This window comes from Micrasema longulum, unplaced genomic scaffold, assembly GCF_059751315.1.
Source record: "Micrasema longulum isolate JH-2025_06_02 unplaced genomic scaffold, ASM5975131v1 h1tg000702l, whole genome shotgun sequence".
Taxonomy (NCBI): Eukaryota; Metazoa; Arthropoda; class Insecta; order Trichoptera; family Brachycentridae; genus Micrasema; species Micrasema longulum.
Window position 1 is genome coordinate 202,764 of NW_028277898.1, and position 23,052 is coordinate 225,815.

The following is a 23,052-nucleotide window of genomic DNA, read 5'->3' on the forward strand; positions in this document are numbered from 1 at the left end:
TTACACAATTTTTATTCTTTTACAAGAACACTACTACAGTTTCGGGAGAGCACTCCTCCCATCGACGGGTGATTTAAAACTAATATAGTAAACACAGAATATTGTTTACAATGTCATAGAATTTAAACAAAAAATAAACAAATTAATCAGTGAAACTTAGAGCAGGGGGGTTTTTTTCCACTTATCTAAGGTGTTCGTATTTTAAGAAATAAATTCTATTTAACGTCCTTTCCCTCATTGATCATGTTTTCATATCTGTACTTTAGATAACTATCCATTTATGTGCTAACACCTTAGGTAAGTGGAAAAAAACCCCTGCTCTAAGTTTCACTGTTTCAGTGTTTATTTTTTGTTTAAATTCTATGACATTGTGAACAATATTTTGTGTTTTAGTAAACTAGGGGAGCTGTTTATATTAACATATTACAACAGAGATGAAGAACATTTAAGAGAAGGTAATATAGAAGTCCAGGCATCTACAGGGCTTATGACCTGTCAATGGCTGGTTTAAGTGGCCACTTTACACACTGTGTAACATTAACTATATTTGAACATCTATATTCCTTCAATTCTTTCATCTGTTGATGTTTGTGAAGTTAAAGAGCTGAAACCTTTATTTATGCGGGTGAGATTCATCATTGAAGGAATATAGATGTTCAAATATAGGCAGAATGGTGAATGTTACACAGTGTGTAAAGTGGCCACTTAAACCAGCCATTGACAGGTCATAAGCCCTGTAGATGCCTGGACTTCTATATTACCTTCTCTTAAATGTTCTTCATCTCTGTTGTAATATGTTAATATAAACAGCTCCCCAGGGAGTTGAATCCAGTCCTTGTCTACAAAAATTTGGACAAACTCAAAATATTGTTACTAATAACAAAGTTTTATTTTCATAATAATTAATAATTAATTAGATCATTCAGTTTTAGTAAAATAATCTACAAGGATTAAGTACATCTTTTACTAGATTAAACTTGATTTTTTTAAGTGCAACTGGCCTTAAATTGTATATTTCATATCTTTACTAAATTATTATGAAGTGCAACTTGTAAGGAAAACATGTTTAAACATTTTCACATTATAACTTTTTAATTATATGCTGACTGGATAATGAGGAAGTTCAGTGGTTTTTTTCAAATTTTTTATTTGTTAATAGACTGTTAAACTAAGTCAAAATTTTTTTTTTTTAATTTTTACATATCGTATTATCGGCGCTACGATTTTTTAAAGTTTTGTATTTCTGAAATAACTCCGCGTGTGACGTCAGAGGTTCATTTCCGCTTATTCTCATTCAGTTCTTCCTATTGGTCCAGAAGCGACAAGCAGACCGGAAATCTTCCATAGCTCTCAGATCATAGGTTGATTCACATGAACCAGTGACGTCATTTAAAGTAGTGCGTTTTTATCAAAATATTTTTTATTATTTTTTCTGTACATTTTCAAGAAACTTTGCCGTACAATTTAATGCTCTAATTTTTACCCCGCGTAAGAAAACATTTTTTGTATCCTATTTCCCGTAGGGCTGAAGTTCCTCATTCAATTGTAGTGTTTATAAACATTTATTAAACCACAATCATATTCCTATTTGTAAGTTAGTAAAACACATTATTTGTCAGCCCAATTACCTGTTAAATTCACCTTTAGAACTTCAGGTAAAAACCCATTTCCTTGATTCTAAGAAAAACCACTGCCAGGTCTATTGGCCTTTAATTGCCTTAGTAATTAGGGGTTGTTAGTAATGCCAGGACTGTCCCCCCCCCAACTCCCTTAAAGCTTGGTGATAGCTATTTCACTGAATGCTATTTATTTTGGCATCACTGTCAGTTACACTTGTAATGCAAAAGTGAAAGGTTGTTGTACTTTCTATGGTGTTTTTTGTGAATAACTGTTGTGTTTGAACAAAGTGACAATTTTTAATATTAAAGAAAGTATACATTGGTATTTAAATGGATAGTTTTAATTGTACTTTGTGAGTATTTAAAAAATATCATTTTTAATTTAAGGTTAAATTAAAGAAAAGCTTCTTGACATAATTAACATTAACTGTATTTTGAAAATAGAGATGTATGTTTAATATGTGCCTGTGTTTATAAATTTATAAATTTTGTGTTTTTATTTATTATTTTGTTTTGCATTTTTGTTTCTTATTTTGTAAACTAGCCAATCACAAGAGCCAGTCTCTTTTTTGGCAAGTTCAACCTTAAGTGTTCCATTTTTTTACTGAATGTATTGTTTATTTATGCTAATAAAGGTTTTTAATTAAAAAAAAAAAAAAAATTGTTAGAACTTCTTTGGCACAGAGACAATACTCTTACATAGGACAAAACATATATAATACTAGCGGACCCGACAGACGTTGTCCTGCCTTAACGTTAGCTTGCCTGCTATTAGCTTGATAAGTAGGTACCTAGGTATTTGTTTGTGATTAAATTCCAAAAATAAATATTTTTTCAAATATGGCATTCTTTTTGCAAAGGTCAAACTCCGGTCTTCTCACCAACAGAGTGGTGTACTTATGTAGGAATACGATTTTAAAAAATGTGTTGAATTTAATATTATTTTAGTATTACCAAACATCCAGTGAAAAATTAATGGGAAGAAATCACAAGGAATTTAAGAAAAGAATCTGATTGAAATCCACAAAAAGCAAATGTTTACAAACATTCAAAAACAACCTTTTTATATGTACAAAAAACATCTTTCCATTTTATTGTAAATGCATTCTCCACGAATGCAACCCTGGTAGATCGATGAATAAAATATTTATGCTCCTAACTTCTTTTTAACACATTAGATAGGAGATTTTAATATCTACGAACACGCACAGCGCAAAGATCTATATTTATCTGAAAACCGCATGTAAATCGGTTAAACCGTTTAGGAGTTCGGTGACATCACACATACTGAGAAATTATATATATATATATAATGATAATGCCAGAACTGTGAAAGTATTGTAAGAGCCTCAAGCCAAAGAGGTTACTGACTGCTGGTAGATGGCCAACATTCATGTTCTTGTTTGAATTGTTATTGTTTGTAACTAAATTTTAAAGTTCTTTATTATTTAACCACTTTTTTCTGATTATATTGTTTTTTTTATGTACAAGCTGTCAAATGAATATCGGTACTGAGTAAAAAACAATAACCAATCAGTTATTCTTCAAAATTTATTGAATCTCCCTCTAAATAGGCTCTCTCTGAAGCGATACACTTTTTTCCAACGATCAATCCAGTCATCCATGGACTTTTTGTAGGCATATTACAACTTAAATGGTAGTTTCCCTAAGAAATAAATCATACGAGGATTGCTTAAGGGAGCTCGGGTCAAGTTCACTGGAAGAGCGGAGGCAGCGTGGTGACTTGATCTTAACTGAGCAATATAATCTACCCAAGTTGAAATCAATGTTCAATATGAATGAAAACCGCCATCTCAGAGGTCATTCATTGAAACTCAACACTACCTCCTTCTCATCCAACCCCGGGAAGAACTTCCTGACAAACCGAGTTGTGGAGAAATGGAATGGCCTTCTCGAGAAATTGATCGTTGAGTGCTAGTTCAGTGAATGTTAACTAGATGCACACAGCAATGTATAATGTTTAATAACCATGTACAGTTGTACACTTGATATACACGCATCAGCTTAATAGCCGCTAGTGTATTATAATAATAATAATAATAATCATGGATAACTTATATAGCGCCATTTTCGTAATATAATACCTCAAGGGCGCTTTACAAAGTGATTTTATAAAGATATAAATTTAATTTTAACTTTTTAATTTAAGATAAATAATGTACTTTTTCATATTACTTTTCCACCACATGCTAAGAATTTATTCAAATGATTTAGAGAACAAGTGGGTTTTAAGTTTCTTCCGAAATATCACTTCACTCTCACAGTTTCGGATTTCTGCTGGGAGAGCATTCCATGCCGTAGGGCCTGCGACCGCAAATGCACGTTCGCCGAATTTAGTGCGCTGTTTGCGTAGAGGTATAATAACTTTTCCTTTCGACGTAGATGTAGCTGATCTAAGCGTAAGACGTCTGTCAGCTAGTTCATCTGGAATGCAGAGTTCCCTTAGATATTCTGGAGCAGAGTTGTGCAGTGACTTATACATAAGCCAACAGAGTTTGTATTCCACCCTCTGTGGAAAACGTAGCCAGTGCAATTCCCGAAGTAGTGGAGTGATATGACTGAATTTAGAGATTCTAAAAATAAGTCTCGCTGCGGCATTATTAATAATTATTATTTTTTTATTTATTTGATTTAATAGCATAATTATACATTTTTACAATTTAAAAAAATTTCACTTGTTATATTTTTACTAAAACTAAAATCCCACCAAGCCACTTTTTGTAGCTTGTTGGTGAAGATTATATTTATACTGACTTAATAATATTATTTACATTTATAAAAACAATGAATAACATATAAAAATGAACAGCCGGAAATATCAGAATAAACATGTTTATACAAATAATAATATATAAATTTATTTTTTAAATACAAGAAAATACATGAAAAAATAAAATATTTACACCTAAGCTACTATTCATATATAAACTCTTGATCGAGTAGCCACTCTCTTATTTTGCTCTTGTTACAATGTGAGTTAAATTTAAGTTCTTTTGGTAATAAATTAAAAATTCTAGGTACTAAATATTCACTATAATAATAATAATAATAATATTCCGGAATTGCCTCGAGTCCCCCTGCGAATTTTGTTTTATGTCTTCAGTCGAGTCAAAACGAATTCCAAATAGCGGTAATTTAATTTTGGGGAACAGAATAAAGTCACAGGGAGCCAAGTCAGGAGAATACCATGGTGGTTCGATGACATTTGTTGAGTTTTTTTTCAAAAATATATTCACAATGATGGCTTTGTGAGACAGCGCATTGTGGTGCAAAATCCAAGAGTTGTTCTTCCACAAATTTAGCCTTTTTCTGCGGGCGTTCTCTTTCAAATGTCTCATCACGCTCAAATAATATTGTTTATTAACTGTTCGGATTTTTAAGCGCTATTGGTCGATGTTTTCTTCAGTATTTAACTTTGAAGAATATCCGGGGCGAGACGAATCTTTAACTAATTCATGATCCTCTTTGAACACTCTACCACTCAAATGCTCTTGTTCTCGATATAGTAGAGTCACCGTAGGCTTTCTGCAATATTTTCAACGCGTCTGAACCCGATATTTCATTCCCAACACATTTTGTTAAATTTTTTTCTCCACTTTAGTACAACCAATGTATTCGACTGCAGACAATTAACTAAATGACAGATCGCTCTTAAACTAAGCGTCAATATAGAGAACAGTTGTACGAACTAAGTTAAAAAATAATCTTAGTTATCATTTACGTAGACTTATCTAACTTATCTATTTGACAGAATGTATGTATTATGTAATGTGTTCTTGGCTAGTAAAATAATGTATTATTGCCTGTCTTAGAACACACTTATTTACCCTAATCGGACAGTCAAAGTAACTTTATCATCTTCATCATCATCAATCCGCTTTCCGCACCTAATGGTGCATAGGGCACTGCATTGTTACACTAATCACGACGTATCTTGATAATGTTTTGTTACGTGAAGGTAAAATGAACAGTCTTACACTTCAAGTGGCAGTCCAAGGACTGAAATATTCTAAATAGGTGCGAAGGTTTTCGCGGTCACTGTTATCAATACAGTCAAACTCTGTTATAACGATCACGGAAATAGTGAGATCTCGGATGTAACAAGGAAACATTAGTTTACATTTTAGTTCATGGTTTTCTCTGTACAATTATTCGCTGTTATATCGAGCTACTTCTCGGACATACCGAACAAAAATATTGTCAAAAATTACACAAAAAATCTTCAATTGTTAAATACATCATTCTTGACATATTTTTCCCGTTCCATTCTAACATTTTTTTTCAATTTTACGCTTATACGTATACCTATATGAAGTATATTTTACATCAATAAAACACTGGTGGAATAAGGATGCCATTTCCATCCTTATTCTACCACTACGCCTAGGAGTAACTTTGCACAAAGTTTATAAGTAAGTTATTGTATTATTGTTTTTAGAAATCATGGGAAATCGATCACTAATTATGATATTATGTGTTTTACCAATCATAGAGGCAATGTCATTGACACTTTCAACACTTCTTTTATTTTACCATGGTTTTACTTTATTGTTCTGTGTGTCCACCTGCCACCATTTTGCCTCGTCAAGTGTCCTGCCCACTTCCATTTTAATTTTTTCTATACGATCCATGATATCTACGAATCCGGTTCGGCGCCTCATTTCTTCATTTCTTATTCTGTCTCTTAGACATACACCGAGCATCTGTCTTTCCATGGATCGTTGCGTGCATTTTAGTTTCTGACCACTTTTCTGTGTCACATACGTGGTTTTTAGTCCGTATGTCGTCACCGGCGTTCGTCAGCGCCTGTTCCTTATGTTAAAGGTGGCTGAATCAAAACTCGCCAACACGTCTGGTAAGCGTGGTGTTTCAACGCCAAAAACCTCTCAACCAATCATTAACACATTAAAAAATATATATTTTTAAATGCGACTTACAACAGTTCTGCATCCACTCAACGTTATGTCGATTGGAGGCGAATGTCAGTAGTTTTTTAAATTTTTTATTTGTAATAGTAGACTTTTAAGCCAAAAAAAAAATTTTATATTCATCTATTTTATTTTTTTAAATTTTTATTTAATGCACAAAATACACAATTTTACATAGACACAATTATATGTTTTTTATGTCCCGACTTGTTAGAAAATTCCGTGTTAAGTCGGGACTCTTCGATATATAAATCAAAAATATTTATTGACATATGAAAACAATATACAGGTAATCAAAAAAAATATGCAAAATAATCAAAACAATATACAAAATATACAAAATAATAATAGAAAAATAAAAATAATAAAAATTTATAATACATGTCAAAAATGGAATCAAAAGTTATAAAATAATACGTATGACAGTGATGACATACACATATACGATATACGTATATGGATAATAATGAAAGCAGCAGCGATGTTATGCATTTATTCCCAAAGCAATCTCATACAGTGGTCTCTACCCCTCGATACAATCCAGTTATGGATCTTCATCTAAAATATAGACGTTGTTTTGGAGAACTTACTATTGTGTTATCAGCGCTGTGATTTTTTTAAGTTTCGTAATTTTGAAATTACTTTGCCTGTGACGGCGCAAGTACTAGTCGGTGTGTTCTGCCGATCGGTGAGTTGGCTTTCCGAAAGCTGGAAATCCATCACAACACTCTATTGGTTGGTTCTTTTGAACTTGTGATGTAGTTCAAAGTAGTTCGTTTTTATTAATTAAAAAAAAAAAAAACCTGTTTTTTAATATATTATATATACTATTATTTTACTGCCCTTGTTGGTTTTTGCTACATAGTTTTCTGTTCTTTTTGTTCAGTTTTTTGTATTTATGTTTCTTCATATAACTGTTGTAATTGGCTTAGGCCATATAATAAATATGTTTTCAATGTATTGTTTGATTTGGTGTTTATTTTGTAGAACTCCATATTTAAACTTATAATAAAAGAAATCAAACACTGATTAGAGTCTACTGAACACTTTATTTTATTTTTACAAATATAAAAACAAAAATTTCGTTACAATTGTTTCGCCTTGTTAGGGGATTTTCAAACGAATGTGAAGATTAGATGGATTGAATTTCCTTATATAGTTATATAATTCAAGGTACTTAACTAGAAAATAAAAATAATCTTATGAACTATAGCAAGTACATTAAATCATAATTTAGGGAAAAAACAATGTTTAAGGGGAAGGCTAAGTGTTTAATAGGTAATGGGGAATTTAGGTATTTATATTTGAATTTCGGAAAAAATATAACAAAGTAAGTATTTATTGTGAGATAATTAATGAAGCTTTATAGTTTTATAACTTAAGATAATTAACATATTACAACAGAGATGAAGAACATTTAAGAGAAGGTAATATAGAAGTCCAGGCATCTACAGGGCTTATGACCTGTCAATGGCTGGTTTAAGTGGCCACTTTACACACTGTGTAACATTCACCATTCTGCCTATATTTGAACATCTATATTCCTTCAATTCTTTCATCTGTTGATGTTTGTGAAGTTAAAGAGCTGAAACCTTTATTTATGCGGGTGAGATTCATCTAATTGAATTATTTCACCTACATACTAGGCAACGCCTGAAAATGTTATTTTTTCAATTTCTATACTTCTTCATGGACCAGGTAATTTATCAACAATATTTTGAGTTTGTCCAAATTTTTGTAGACAAGGACTGGATTATATTATATATTCTATATTACCTTTTCTTAAATGTTCTTCATCTCTGTTTTAATATGTTAATATAAACAGCTCCCCAGGGAGTTGAATCCAGTCCTTGTCTACAAAAATTTAGACAAACTCAAAATATTGTTAAGATAATTGTTGTAGAAAATATATCAATAATACTATAATAGGTTGCTGTTCTTTTTAATTTTAAATTATATAATATTTTAAAGTGTTCAGTAGACTCAAATCAGTGTTTGATTTATTATATTATATGTTTTCAATGCTTTATTTTTTACCATGCGTGAAAAAACTTTTTTTATGTCTGATTTTCCGTAGCACTGACCATCCTCTTTATGGTAATTAATGGAAAATTGTAACATTTCAGCGGTCACGGTAGTCACCTATCTCCACAATCCGAGGAAGGTGGAGGGGAAGACTTCGACAGAACCTTAAGCGACTGGAGGAGACATCTCGCCTCATTGCCAGTGAGTTGGAAACCGTGCAAAACATTTATTCAAGTCGCCCAGTTATTATTTCGATAATGGTTTGTTAAACACTCTTTTCAGATGTCCGATTCCGAGGACTATATCAAAAGCGACGTCTTGAACGACTCTCCGTCGCCTTGTAAAGCTGACAAATTCTCGTTTAGTCCCGATAGCTTAAGCGCACACTCGAATGCAGACCGCCTTTCCATAAAGCCGGAGAATATTATCAACATCAACGCCATCCACTCGGGTACAGTTAGAGGGGATAACAGAATGATGGACAACGACAATACGTCGGGATCTGGGAACTTCTACGCGACTATCGACAGTGTGATCTACGAACTAGATACGGATCCGAATGAAAAGTACACCGAACTCGACCACGACTACGTGTCCAACACGATACAAGTTATTTCCGTCAACCCGAATAATACGGATCTTTCCGACACTTCTTCCGAAGGTTCGAGTCGATGCAGTTCTCCTGGAAATGAATATTCCAGCGAGTACGAATGCCAAGATGTCCATACGGCTGATCAAGAAATAGAATATTGCATTCAACCAGAAGACACTGTCGAATTGGAACAAGAAACTGTTCCTATAGAAAGCATACTGAATAATACATTTACCGAGGATATGGTTCACGAACGGAGCGACGTGAAAGATACATCGGAAGAAGTAATACAAATCAATAGTATCAAGGACTGTATAGGTTATAAAGATTCACCGTCCGCATTACTAAGTTGCAATGTTACGCCAGAATCAAATTTATCCAAACGTCAAAAGTTAAAGTCCGTTTCCTTGCCTCAGTCGCCATCCCACGGTGTCGAAATACCCGGCTTGGACTTCCAAACCAGTATGACATTTGAGGACCTTAAGATGATCGACTTTGACAGAATGTTCAGTATCAGTCCGAGTAAAGCGTTCAATAAACACTTTGACATGCCGGACGTTTTTGACGATAATGTTCAAAGCTTCTCCGAGATAGTATCCTTCGATCCTATCGTCGACTTAAAACCAAAGAGAGATTCCGATGTGTCGACCAAAACGCTTCAATTCAACGATAGCAAAACGGCTCAAGACATCAATGGTATTATCGAAAAAAATAGTATGATTGAAAAGGTTATGAACTCCTCGGATTTGTTATTCAACCCGAAGATGGAAGATTGCGACCTCGTCGAGGACTTGAATAACTTTGACCTTCCGAGCTTTATCATGGGAGAATCCAACTTAGACCCGGCTGGCTTTCTCAAAGAAAACTTTATTTCTAGTCCAATTGTTCCAAAAAAAGAGTACGTGTCTGTAGATATAAAAAACGATTTTGTCGAAAGCATCGAGACATTTGAAAACGACTTGAGTAGACTGCCAAATGTGATGTCTACGCCGAAACAGAAAAGTAAACCTTCGATTTATTCCCAAATAAGAATACTCAGTCCGAAAGAAACTCCCTTCGACAGCCCTGATGTTGATAATTCAAAAATAACTCTGAAAAATTGTCCTCCTGGTAAATATCCACCCGAGCCTGTGATACTGCAGATACCCAAATCAGAATGCTTTAAAACTCCCTGCAAAGACGACTCCGAAGATTACATCGACGTGGAAACAGTCAGCGACGGTGAAAACTTTCCTGTTTTAGCTGCCAATAATCTGAATTCTCTCTTGGAACAATTTGAAGCCACGGAAAATATTTCTAAGCAGATAAACAGCCTCGCTGAAGCTAAAATGAAAGTGGAAGCCGAAAGTTTCGAGGAAGCTGAAGTTAGGTGGAGCGTCAAGAAAGAGGAAAAAACATTTTCTAATGGATGGTCACTGCCCGGTAAAGTTCTTCACAGCAAGAAGTTCGGTGTCCTCAGGACCCCAGAACGAAAGCACTACGGCATCAATTCAGAAATTTCTTCGATTGTGAGTAATGTATTCATTTTTTATTACAATTAAAGTACAAAATAAACTCGCTTACTACTACACCTCTCATTGGAATTTATCGAATTGATGTCTAATATTTTCTTTTTGTATTCTAGGTTTCTCCCTGTTTGACAAAGTCCGTTCTGAACTCGAGCACAGAATCTGTCCAGTTGGATCACGACTATTGCTCTCCGGTCAGGCACACTAAACACTCCAGGACCGTCTCGGAGAGTACAGACTGTGACTCCGAAACAAAGCGACGTGACTCTTCCTTCATCAGCCCGCAAGCCACGAGCATTGCTTCCTTCTACAAGAAGATCAACAGCTGTAACAGGAAACTAGGACTCGGGAAAGGGAAGAATATCGCCATGTGCATGGAGCAGAGAACCGACGAATTTAGAGAGAGTAATATCCACTCTATTAAGAAGTCTTCCGGCGAATCTCTTCTAAAGGTTAACGAGGTTTCTCCCAGTGGCGTCCGGTCCGATTTGTCAGACAGTGATTGTTCCATGAGTGACCACTCCTATTCTAAAACGGACAGTTTTATCAAAAGTGAAAGTTTTGCTCCAGTGAATAAAATCAAGATTTCAAACCTTACCAAATGTGTTCAAATTCCCAGAAAGGTGGAGGTTACGGAAACTGTAGTTGACATTTCTTGTGAAAAAGATATAAAAAAAACCGTAATTGTCAAACTTCAAGCAGAAATAGACAATCCATCCAAAGTGCATAAATTGATTTCTAAAAACCCAAAAGTAAATAAAAACAGCCTTCTGCTTACGAATTTCAAAAACATTAGCGATGTCGTGAAACAGTCACCTAGAAGTGTTCTCCACATAGATCATGAAAAATCACTCCTTAAACCGAAGCAAAGTCTCTTAAAGCCTATTGTGAAAAATGACGTAAAAAAGGTTTCTCTATTGAAATCCAATTATGTCAAAAACCATGTACCTGCAATAGTCAAGGAACCGTTAGTTGAAGTCGTAAATGCGATTGAACCAGTCTCTGCTAGTAATAATGAACCATTACTAATTGTTACCCCTCCAAAGACCGAGGATGTTTTAGCTGTAGAAGTTGTGTCTCCTGCAGAAAATTACATCGAGGTCATCAAACCCATCGAAGCCAAACAGCCCATGAAACGCAAACTCAATCTAGAAGAATACAAGAAAAGAAGAGAAGGAACCACCAGGAGTTGCGAAACTTCCAGAACCAGTAGCCCTATCGCAGCTGTATTGGATAATTGGGCCTTTTCCTCACCTAACAGCCCGGCTCCATCACCAAACCTCGATTCTTCGACCACGAAAAATACACCTTCCAGCGAACACACTCCTTCACTTACAGAAATGCTTTATAATGTACTGTCGAACCCGGTCCACGGTGTACTCGAAGCTTCCCCAGAAAAAGTAGAGATCAAAAAAGATGTCCCCGTTGAACCTGAATCCAAACTATACGATCCTATTGCCGAAGCTTCCAAGAAAGCGATACAACTCAAAAAGCTCGCCGCAAAACGGTGTAACGAAGACAAAATCATTCAGAAAAAGATTCCGAAGTTAGAGAATCTTGTTATCCTTCCTATAGTGACCGAAAATGGAAAAGTTCTTCCAATGACTAAAAGTATTGATAAAGATGTTGAAGTTTCTGTGGGAGTTCCCACTGTTGCGCCAGTCCGAAGAAAAAATAGCGAATACGAGGAGATCGTCATGGTTAGTGTCGGCGTCAATACAAATCCAGTAATCTTCCAAGATCCCGAACATTATCCCAAAGTTGATGAGGTATCCCCCACTGACGATGCAGCCAAAAATGGAATCCAGTTTACGATTAAAAAGAAGTCAAATGCTCTCATGCAAAAAAATGTTTTTGATTCTATCTCGGTCTCGACAGTTGTACCAGTGAAAGTTACTGATCAATCAAACTCTCTTAGTACCAATATCGCTCCTCTTCCTGCCCAACTCGCAAATGGAAAAGAAAAGGCGGTTCGAGAATCTAGTAAAACGTGGCCCAGATCAGAAGTGAATAAATCCAATATTGTCTCTGCCGAAGTTCTATCCAACTTAAATGCCACTCTGCAGAAAGTCGAGCAAAGAAAGGATATTAGGATTACCAGTAATTCTCTATTAGCGAGTATTCAGAAAGTCGTCCGAAAGAAAAATTCAGCCAATAGATCTCCAGATTTAGGTAAAGAATCCTCGCACCACAGTTCTGAACGTGCTAAGCACTCTGACAGGGACAAACAAGATTACAACCGTCGTTCTGACAATGCCAAAAAATCAAACGAGAAGAGTCGTCATGTTGGAAATGTGGATCAAGTAAACAATTCCAATTCAACTAAAGGGAATATTAAGCAACCGATGTCGAATAGTTCATCCGACTTATCCAAATCTCAAAAACCAATTTCAAAATCACCTTTGTTACAGTTTTCAAAATCTCCACTGTCGATAAATACCTCTCCCTTGGCGCTGACAACTTCCCCTCTAATATCTCCCTCTGTGGCGAAATCTCCTCTAGTTTCTTCCAAGTCTCCGTCATTGTCCTCGATCTCTCCCGCCCTGTCAGATTCGGCGAAAGAAACAGACGTAACGTTAACGCAATCCGCTCCTCACAATGCTGAACAAGCACCGACTATCGATCACGGAGAAGACAAAGTCATAATGCACTTAAGGAAAGATCGTACTAGGCCAGAGATGTCTTCACTTTCCGTGCAAACTGATGGAAACTTAATTATACAAGATATTGTAGATGAAACTCCTCTGTGTATTAATGCCGTTCCCGATGAAATTACCCCCGATGCTGAACATGAAATAGATAAACCCGCAGTAGTTGAAATGGATGTAACACTTTGTATGGAAGATGGCGAAATTGACTGTAAAGCAGATGAACATAACGAGATTAACGAACTAACGCAAAATGAAAACGGGACAAATAGGGATAAAGCAGAAAGGACTTACCGTAAGCATAAGGAAAGCATATCATCCGAAGCTAGTAATGATCACGAAATATCCAAACCGAGAGATACGCGCGGAAGAGGCTACTCGACTTCATCTAGACGTACGAATTCCATCGACCGTCACAGAAACTCGTACAGTCCAGTCAGAGGAAGGTATCGCTCTCGAAGCCCTCGGCGCTGGAACAATAAGAACAGAAACTACAGATCCAACTATCGAAACAGAGACAATCGCTACAGCAGAAGATCTCGTAGCATATCCAGAGATAAACGAAGACGTTACAACTCGCGAGACAGGAATTCCCGGGCTTATTCTTCCAACCGTCAGGACAGAAGACTGTCACGTTCTAGTGGCTACAATCGGGACAACCGGAGTGTAAGATCCGTGCCATCGACTTCCAAGCGAAGAAGGATTTCTTCCCGGTCTCGATCGCCGAATGCCAAATGTAAGGCCAGAGATAGTTCCGACAGGCGCTCTTCGTCCAAGCGATCGATATCACGTTCGGAAGAGAATCACCCCGCCGTTAGGAAAGACAGTTTAAAGAATGTGGAATCAACTAATTCTACCGTTTCTAACGGAGTGAATGGAACTAGGAGAAGGAAATCAACAGAACGATCCACGAGAAGTCATTCTCAAAGTTCTTCAAGTTCGAATGATTCTCGATCGAGTAGCAGCTCTTCATCATCATGTTCTTCGTCTTCATCAGGGTAATATATTTACTATCCATTGAATTTCGAATTAATCATTTCTTTATTGAGCAGTTTATAGAAATTCTTAACTTAATCTTAATGGATAAAATATTTGCTAAACTCTATTTTACAGATTTTTTAAGAAGCTCTTCATTCTTAAAGATTTTATTCCCAGCTCACTATAACATGCCTGTTTGCATAAAACCATTTACAAATATGTACACCTTTTCTGTTTATTTAATGAGTGTGTGCATCTGGCGTGGCCAGAAAGACATTTAGAATTAACAATGGACCAACCAAAATATTCATTTTTTGATAAACTTTACTGTTTCTGTAGGTGTTGTATATCATATTCCCACTATGATAAGCATCATTAATAAGTTCATTGATATTGCCTTAAAATTCAATAATGTGTTGAATTCTAGGTCTTCATATAACTCGGATTCTTCGGTCTTCCATTCAGCTCATGAAACCAAGTCTGTGAAGAGCTGTCGCTTCGAGAACTCTGAATCCGGCTCACTTCGACCACCACTGATAAGGTATACCTAATGTTTACGTTGAATTTTATGTTGAAGTTATTTGATACATTGTAATATGAGGTAATATCATTATCAAGTACGCCAGCAGTTTTAAGCTGATGCGTATTTTTTTTACATCGAATGCATTTGGTTTCAAATTGATAAAAATATATGCAAATAAAATATGTGCGTACGCCCTCGGGATCGTAGAACAACGACGGATGTGCGAAAAATGAGACATTGACTGGTGGGTAAATGAATTCCCACGCGGACGCGAGGCGAGAAATAGTGATATTATTTAACATATTACAACAGAGATGAAGAACATTTAAGAAAAGGTAATATAGAAGTCTAGGCATCTACAGGGCTTACGACCTGTCAATGGCTGGTTTAAGTGGCCACTTTACACACTGTGTAACATTCACCATTCTGCCTATATTTGAACATCTATATTGAACGACGAAGTTGCTGCAGACTCATTTCAACCCCAATGCACATCGAGTTATCAGATTGTTCAATGGGCAATTATCATGGATTTTTTTTATTAGCTAATAAATTAATCTGAAAAATCACAAACTGATCGGTACTATTCTTATTAAAATCTGTTGAGAAATAAGGGAGATGTAAAATATTGAATTCTAGTCATTTGAATGGTTCCAAAAACAAACAATTCGCGACGTCATCAAGTATGACGTCTTCGGATGTTTTGTGACGTCATCAGATTGTTTTCATCAATGTCTATGGATTTTATAGAGTATTGTAAATAGCTTCCCTTTTCTATGTGTCGTTTGTTTACATTTTCGGCGTCCTGTCACTTATCAAACGCTACGAGTTGTGATTTATAATTTTCATGATAAATTGATAATTCAATTTATCATTATCATAATAAATTAATATTTAGAAGAGGTTGAAAACCATAAAATAATAAAAGAAATTCGAGATGTAAGATGTAATCCGTTTTCACTTTCATCTGTCAGTGCCTGGGACTGGAGTGTGGAGTGGATAAGGGGGGGGGGCTTAAGATAATATGCACAGACAACTCTCCTTATATTTCTATCTGTGGCCTGTGGCATTACCAACATTAAAATGAATGCATTACTCGTGAACTTCTGTGACAAAATTTAATACCAACTTGAGAAACAATCGTTTTCGAAAGACCTTATTTTCGAAATGAAAATAATGAATGAAAATATTCATTACAAGGGTTTATATAAACACTAAGAGAATCCTTAAAAAATCTTTTATTTGTATAGTAGGTTAAATCCGATATTCCTCCCGAGTGACAATACCCTATTAGATGGTGAAATGGATGATGATCGAGTTATTAATGTTTGATTTATTATTTTAATAGGAAAGCCGAACCAATAGAGGAGCGGAGGGTCGTGTTTATCGGGAGATTGGAGCAGGACATCACCAAGGAAGATTTAAGGAGGAAGTTTGTAAAGTACGGACATGTTGTAGAAGTTACTTTACACAGGAAGGACGATGGGTAAGATCACCGCACTTAAATTTATATAAGTAAATAGTATTCGCATTATCGATCCAAAGAAGAGAAAAACTCTCGTGCCCGGGAAGGGCCTTACACTCGATTAGGGAATAAATTTCAGCTTATTTATTCCCCAAAGTGTAACTCATGCCCAGCCTCTATTTGTAAAACACGTAAAATATCATTACTAGACAAATATGGTGTTTTATGTAATAATATTTTTTTTAAATTAATTCATTAATAATCTAATCACCCAATGAGGGAGTTCAGTGCTGGACATAAAAAAATATTTTTAAATGCGGTAAAAATTAGACCATTTAATTGTATGGCGAAGTTTCTCAAAAATGTATGAAAAAAAATAAAAAAAGGTTTAATATAAATGATCTACTTTGAATGACGTCACAAGTTCTTCCAAATCGAACGATGATAGTGTCGCGATATATTTTAAGTTAACGGGAATCTAATTTACCATCCGCAGAAACATTTGTGACATCACATGCGGAGTAATTTCAAAATGACAAAACTTTAATAAATCATATCGCAGATAATACGATACTTAAAAATATTTAGAAATTTGTTTTGGCTAGTTTGATGGTCTATTAACAAATATCTTATTTTATTAGTCACTGAACTCCATCATTGAAAATAATCACACTTTTGATCATAACAATTGAATAAATATCTAATATATTTGTAACAGAGGTCGTAAGTTAGATAATTATTATGAAATATTAGAATTACAAAAAGCGGTCAATAACCTTCCTATAATGAACCACCAAATTAAAGATTTAAATAACAGTCCTTTACTTAAAATATTTGATAATCCAATCCGATACTTACTACCCTTTATTACTTTTCTGAGAATTTGTAGCCTGGACGTAACACATTGAACACATGTCGTCAGATTGTTGTTTGGTAAGATTTAAAATATTCAGTGTTTGCTTATTTTTAAGCCTCGACTAAGGAACAGTCATGTTCTGAAACAGGTCAACATATTGAATTTATTTTAGTGATTTTCACAAAGTAAATGCATAGTTATACTTCAAATATTAATTTTATTTATTGTGTTGTGAACTTTACTTTAAATGATTTATTATCATTGTTATAAATTTGGATTGGGTTTTGATTGGTGTTCAATCCATTGCAGTACTCGATACGGTTTCGTGACATTCTCTAAGGCAGAACAATCATATAAAGTCGTGGAGAGAGCCAATTCCGATCCTGATCTCAACCCCTACGATGTCTCCTTCGGGGGTAGAAGAGCTTTCTGTCGACACCTCTACGCAGACCTCGGTTTGTAGCCTTTTTAACCAACAAAATTCAAACACACTATTAAATGGTTAGGTATTTACACCTGTTACACTTATTTTGTTTTTATTTGGTATGATAACAGACATTTTATGAATAAATAAGCAAAATTAATGTTTAAAAGAAGAGCATTGCAAGAAGGTTGAGGATGAGGAGCCGAAGTAGAGGAGAGGAAGAGAGGGAGTCTTACAACTGAATTCAGAATTCACCTTTTCTAAATGACATGACTAGTAAAATGTACATAAAAGTATTATATTTAAAGTATTTCAAAAGTTTTTTTTTTGTAAAATTTTGTGTTAAAAATTCCCAGAGTCCTTAAAATATAGCTTAATTAAAATGACGGCTGCCAAACTAATGTAACTAGTAATGGGAAAATACTGATCACTGATCATGTACTGATCAAATCAATTTTATCAGTTTTTTCATACAAACGTGAACTCTGTTTCCGGAAATTGATATAAAAACGCAAAACAAGCCTATTATAGTGTGTTTAAGACAATTATTTACTAAAAAATAAGACATTAAATACTTTTTTCCATGAACTTAACAAATGAATTCTTTTTTTATTCGATCGATTTACATTGATCAATTGGTCCATCTCTAACATTTTTGCAAAATGACGTAACATTGTAAGAACGTCGTTAATAATTAGGCTTATTTTAGTTTTTTTTTGTTTTAAAGCAGATTGTATATATTTATGTTGATTTATATGTCGAGCATTGTATTAAAAAAATAAATTAACACACCAGATATTAATGATTTTTTGTGTGTCAATATAAATCACTCCTTAGATGTCACTACAAAGTTATGTCTTCACTTTTGCTGACAACTGTTATTCTAATCAAGATATATTTTAAAAACTATAAGTATGTTAAATTTGGATAAAAGTTATACATCAAATTCATACGAGGAGTATTTCATTGTGACCGGTAGGACAATTGATTGAAGAATTGACCAACTTCGGCTTGTAACAGAGAAATATAACATATTATGAATACCGAAAAAAATATCTGGAATGGATTTTGAAAAATTAATTGTATGTTCAAAATCAATGTGGAGAAATGTTTTCTTATAAATTTTTTTTAATGAAATTATTGAAAAATACGCCTCTACAAAAATGCGACATGTTTGGCCTTGACAATTGTAATGTCCAGATTCGCGGCTATGTTCTGTTTAAATTTAAACGGTCAAAAACAATCTTCAAAATTTGACCGAATCGTGATGTTAGGCAGGTGGCCAGTGCAATGAACCATTTTTGCGGAATTATAAATTTACAAATATTTTTTATGCTACTAATTAATACAAATTTTATTTATTTTTTACTCAACAGTATTTCATAGACCTTCATTAATTTAAAATTGTCAAAAAAACGTGGTATTTCCTTACTATGTCATCAGAATTCATGCAATAGTTTTTTTTTTTTTTTTAAAGTGAGAAAAATAATCATATTATTGTACTGTTTTCTTTTTATTATTTGAATGAATGTGACAGGTGGTATACTGGAAAATCTACCTTTGTGCATTTGAAGACTAATTTATGCCAAACTTTTCAATATTTGTGATAAATAAATTTGTGTTATAAAGCACGTATTAAATAAAGTATAACAGTTATAGAAATAAACAAAATTGTGACTGGTGAGACAGAGCTTTGTGACTGGTGGGATTTCTTAATAGTAAATATGTATAGAGTTACAGTTTCAATAGACAAAGAGTTCATTAGTTATTATTTAGAAGAACATTTTTATACAGATTTATTTAAAAAAAAAGTAATTTAGCTATGTTATTATGAAACTAAGGGTGATACATAGAAATTCAAAATTTATGGCATTTTCCCACTTTTCATGGAATGCTCCACAAGTGATAAACTAAAATACTTTCATGTGAAACACATATGCCCAAGAGCAACAGAGCATAGATTAAAAGAACATTGAATAGCTTCACATAGGTTAAATAATATTTCAAACTACCCATTCCATTGAAATGAATTTATGAATCAAAAGATGTAAAAATTTGCGTCATTTGATACATTTTCTATAAAGGTTTAAAATAGGCATATTTTTAATGACCTAAAGATGATATGTTTCATGCCCTATGGGACAAATAGCACGTAATACATTACTAAGCCATACTTATACGCAATGTTTGTCAGAAGCGTACTCGGCAGGCATGACGTGTGATGTCAAAATCATGTGTTGCCAACTGCTAGTCGATTTGGATGTGCTCATTTTTAAACCCAAAAATTATAAATGAAAACTTGTTCTTTATAAATTTATATTATATATATATTATATCATAAGTCAATTGTAAAAACTTTCTTTATATATTTAATATATTTTTCAAGGAGAAAGTTCCATGTTGCGAGACATTCGTATTTCCATAGTTATTTATTTATCGTTTACAGACGATCTAGAGACATTGGAAGACATAGACTACTACGGCGGTGTGGTTAGGAGATCACCTCTTCACCCGAGAACCGAAAACAGCTTCGACAGTCTCCTGGAACAGATGAGGCTAGCCGTGGAAGCCAAGCGAGCTCGCCAAAGAGAATGTTCAAAAGTGTGATACGGTAATAAAGCAAAATTATTTTGCTCTAGCATATTGTTTATATTTTGTAACAAATGTAGCAACTTTCAATAAATTGTGTAAAATTCAGTCAATTGTGGCAATATTAAAAAATTTAATAATCCCGATTTTAATCGATGTTCCATTAGAATCGCTAAAATGATGAACAATTGTGAGAATTTTTTAGCGCATTGGATCACTGACAAGTGCGGCCATTATGATTGAGCAATAAGAGGCACAATGAGGAACTTCAGCCCTATGGGAAATTGTATGCTAAAAATGTTTTCTTGCGCGTTGGAAAAATTACAGTATTAAATTGTACCCCAAAGTTCCTTGAAAATGTATGAAAAAAATCATAAAAAATATTTTAATAAATACGCAGTACTTTGAACGACATCACTGGTTCATATGAACCCACCAATGATTTGAGAGTTGTGAAGGATATTCGGTTTGCTTACCGTAAACGCACCAATCAGGAGAATTGACAGAGAAGAACCTCTGGCATCACGCGCGGCGTAATTTCAGAAATACAAAACTTTAAAAAATCATTCAAATCAGTCATGGAAACATAGTTTAATAGTCTTATTAACAAATAAAAAAAAACATTTTATTTTTGCAATATCACAAGAAATCGAACCCGGAACCATATTGGTACAATGAAATAGCAAATATTTACCTGTGACGATTTTAGTTTTTGAGAAACAAATGCGTTTTCACTTAATTGTAATGTACACATATTTTCTTTTCAGTTTGAACCGAAAGCCGCTCTAGCAAGAATCAGAGAACTGTGCACCCACTACCTCTTGACTATCCGCGGGAGAATTATTTAAAACTATTATCAGTCATTAGAATTAATCTTTTGTCTGAAACCTTATTGTGATATGATTGTTGATTGTTTTTAAAGATTCAAATGTTTTAAAAAAATATATGGAAAAAAATGTACCCAGTTTTTTTCATATCCTTATAACTATTTACATTTAAGAGTAACTATTTTAGTTTAGATTCTAATTCACTAGATTTAATTAATTATTTACATCGCTCGAATGTAACGAACATCATGTATATGATTTTTCTTTTTATTTTATTTATTTGAAACGTGACATAATTTTTTATATTCACGATTTGTATATAAACAAAGCAATAATATGAAATTCTAAGCAATTGTTTTCGATGTAACTTGCTTTTGCATATTTTCTATGTGCTATGTACATAAAGATTAAAAGCTTAAGTTATATAATATTATCGTATAAATTTACGCATTATTATTTCACTGAAATTTCAATAGTTATGATTGCTGTCCGAATAACTAATTATTATATTGATCTTTTAGTTCATTATTAAGACTCGAGGGGTAAATAATATGCAGTTTTATGTCAAATTTATTGTAAAATGTCATAAAAAATTATAATGCCAAAAACTTGTACAGAATAGGGTCATTTCACATTTCTAAATAAGCGAAAAATTACGATGATAATGCTATTATTTTTTCCGTTCAAAATCGGATACATTTTCTGCAATCTTTTAAAATGCGCATATTTTTAATCATGGGATAAATGTATTTGTTACTGGGCCGTACTTGTATCAATGTTTGCTAGTTGGTCAGACATAAGTTATGTGACGCCAACTGCGAGCCGTTTTGTATGTGCTCATTTTAAAACCCGATAATTATAAATGGAAACATTTTTTGTACATTGAAAGTTATAACATTAAAATCGTAAAAGTCCGCTTTAAAAATTTAAATATATTTTCGACTTTGTTATCGATCTGTGAAAATACCCTATATAAATGGTGATATTGCTTGGGCCATTTAAAAAATATTCCCAAATGTTCTATGAACAAAGTAGAGATTTTTCCGATGAACATTATCACCTAATACATCTGTTGATAAACTTCTAGCACAAATCAACAGTATTAGATTTTAGGTGATCATTCAAATATGTACTTTTTATCATTATCTCTTACATAACATGTTCTTTGGAGATGTATTACTATAGAATTAGACAATCCATATGTTGTGATTGTGCGATTGAACATAATTGGTGTAATTAAAGATGTATAGATGTTTTAATGCCGTGAAATATAATTCTAACATTAAAAATGAAATAAATAATATTTTAGTAGTGTTGTGGTCCCATGCTAGTTTTGCGACAACTTGATAACCATTTTCTAATGCGCTTTTTTTTACAATTAATTACGAGTACTAAATAAAAATATTTGGGTAAATCTCGAGAATTAAAGTAAATAAATATGTGAATTGTTAGAATGGGCACTGTTGATTGAACAAACAAAAATTCTTTCTAAAATGAACCTTTCCGAAACTTCTAGATGTAGGTTCTGCAGTGCAAATGAGGAAACACCTATACACATTCTATGTGAATGTGACGCTTTACATTATAAAAGGAGCCTCATCCTCGGGGACCACTGATTAAACCTGAGGATGATAATCCAGGGAGAAAATACAGATATGTTTGTATGAAGAAAAGTCAGACTGCGTTTCCTCTTAAAGATGATTTTTTTTTAAATCTTGTCAGCATCAATTTTTAAATTTGTTTTATCACATTAAAACATCTGTCACACCTTTAATACATTGTTTTCATGTAATTTTTTGCAAGATTTCTTTTTGTTGTATGTGAGTTTTTCCTAATATTAAGCATTGTATTAAGTTAAGTCTAAATAGCATCCTATTATGCTGTAGGTTAGTTTTTGTGATCTAAGTGTACATTTGTATGTATGTATGATGAATAACTTATACTTTAATATTTCAATATTGTTTTCTCGTAAGAAAACTGGTGCTTAAAATATATAGAAAAGAATTATTTTTAGAAAGAGAAATTTTACCTTAATTTTTGAAGGTGTTA

General features: G+C 33.7%; 1 protein-coding gene and 1 long non-coding RNA gene across 2 annotated transcripts in view; one reads left to right on the top strand and one right to left on the bottom strand.

Annotated features, from left to right (window-relative positions):
* Positions 1-16,692, bottom strand: part of LOC148279552 (uncharacterized) — a 176,889-nt gene extending 160,197 nt beyond the window's left edge. Inside the window, exon 1 of the long non-coding RNA XR_015822832.1 lies at positions 15,669-16,692. This is a non-coding gene — a long non-coding RNA (uncharacterized LOC148279552). The remainder of the gene's footprint in view (positions 1-15,668) is intronic.
* Positions 1-22,292, top strand: part of srl (PGC-1 family member spargel) — a 29,909-nt gene extending 7,617 nt beyond the window's left edge. The window contains exons 3-10 of the mRNA XM_088229744.1: positions 8,695-8,794; positions 8,876-10,693; positions 10,810-14,339; positions 14,747-14,860; positions 16,191-16,328; positions 17,473-17,618; positions 20,034-20,198; positions 20,944-22,292. Coding sequence (XP_088085870.1) covers positions 8,695-8,794; positions 8,876-10,693; positions 10,810-14,339; positions 14,747-14,860; positions 16,191-16,328; positions 17,473-17,618; positions 20,034-20,194 — 6,007 coding nt within the window. The 3' untranslated portion in view covers positions 20,195-20,198; positions 20,944-22,292. The remainder of the gene's footprint in view (positions 1-8,694; positions 8,795-8,875; positions 10,694-10,809; positions 14,340-14,746; positions 14,861-16,190; positions 16,329-17,472; positions 17,619-20,033; positions 20,199-20,943) is intronic.
* Positions 22,293-23,052: the final 760 nt, after the last annotated feature.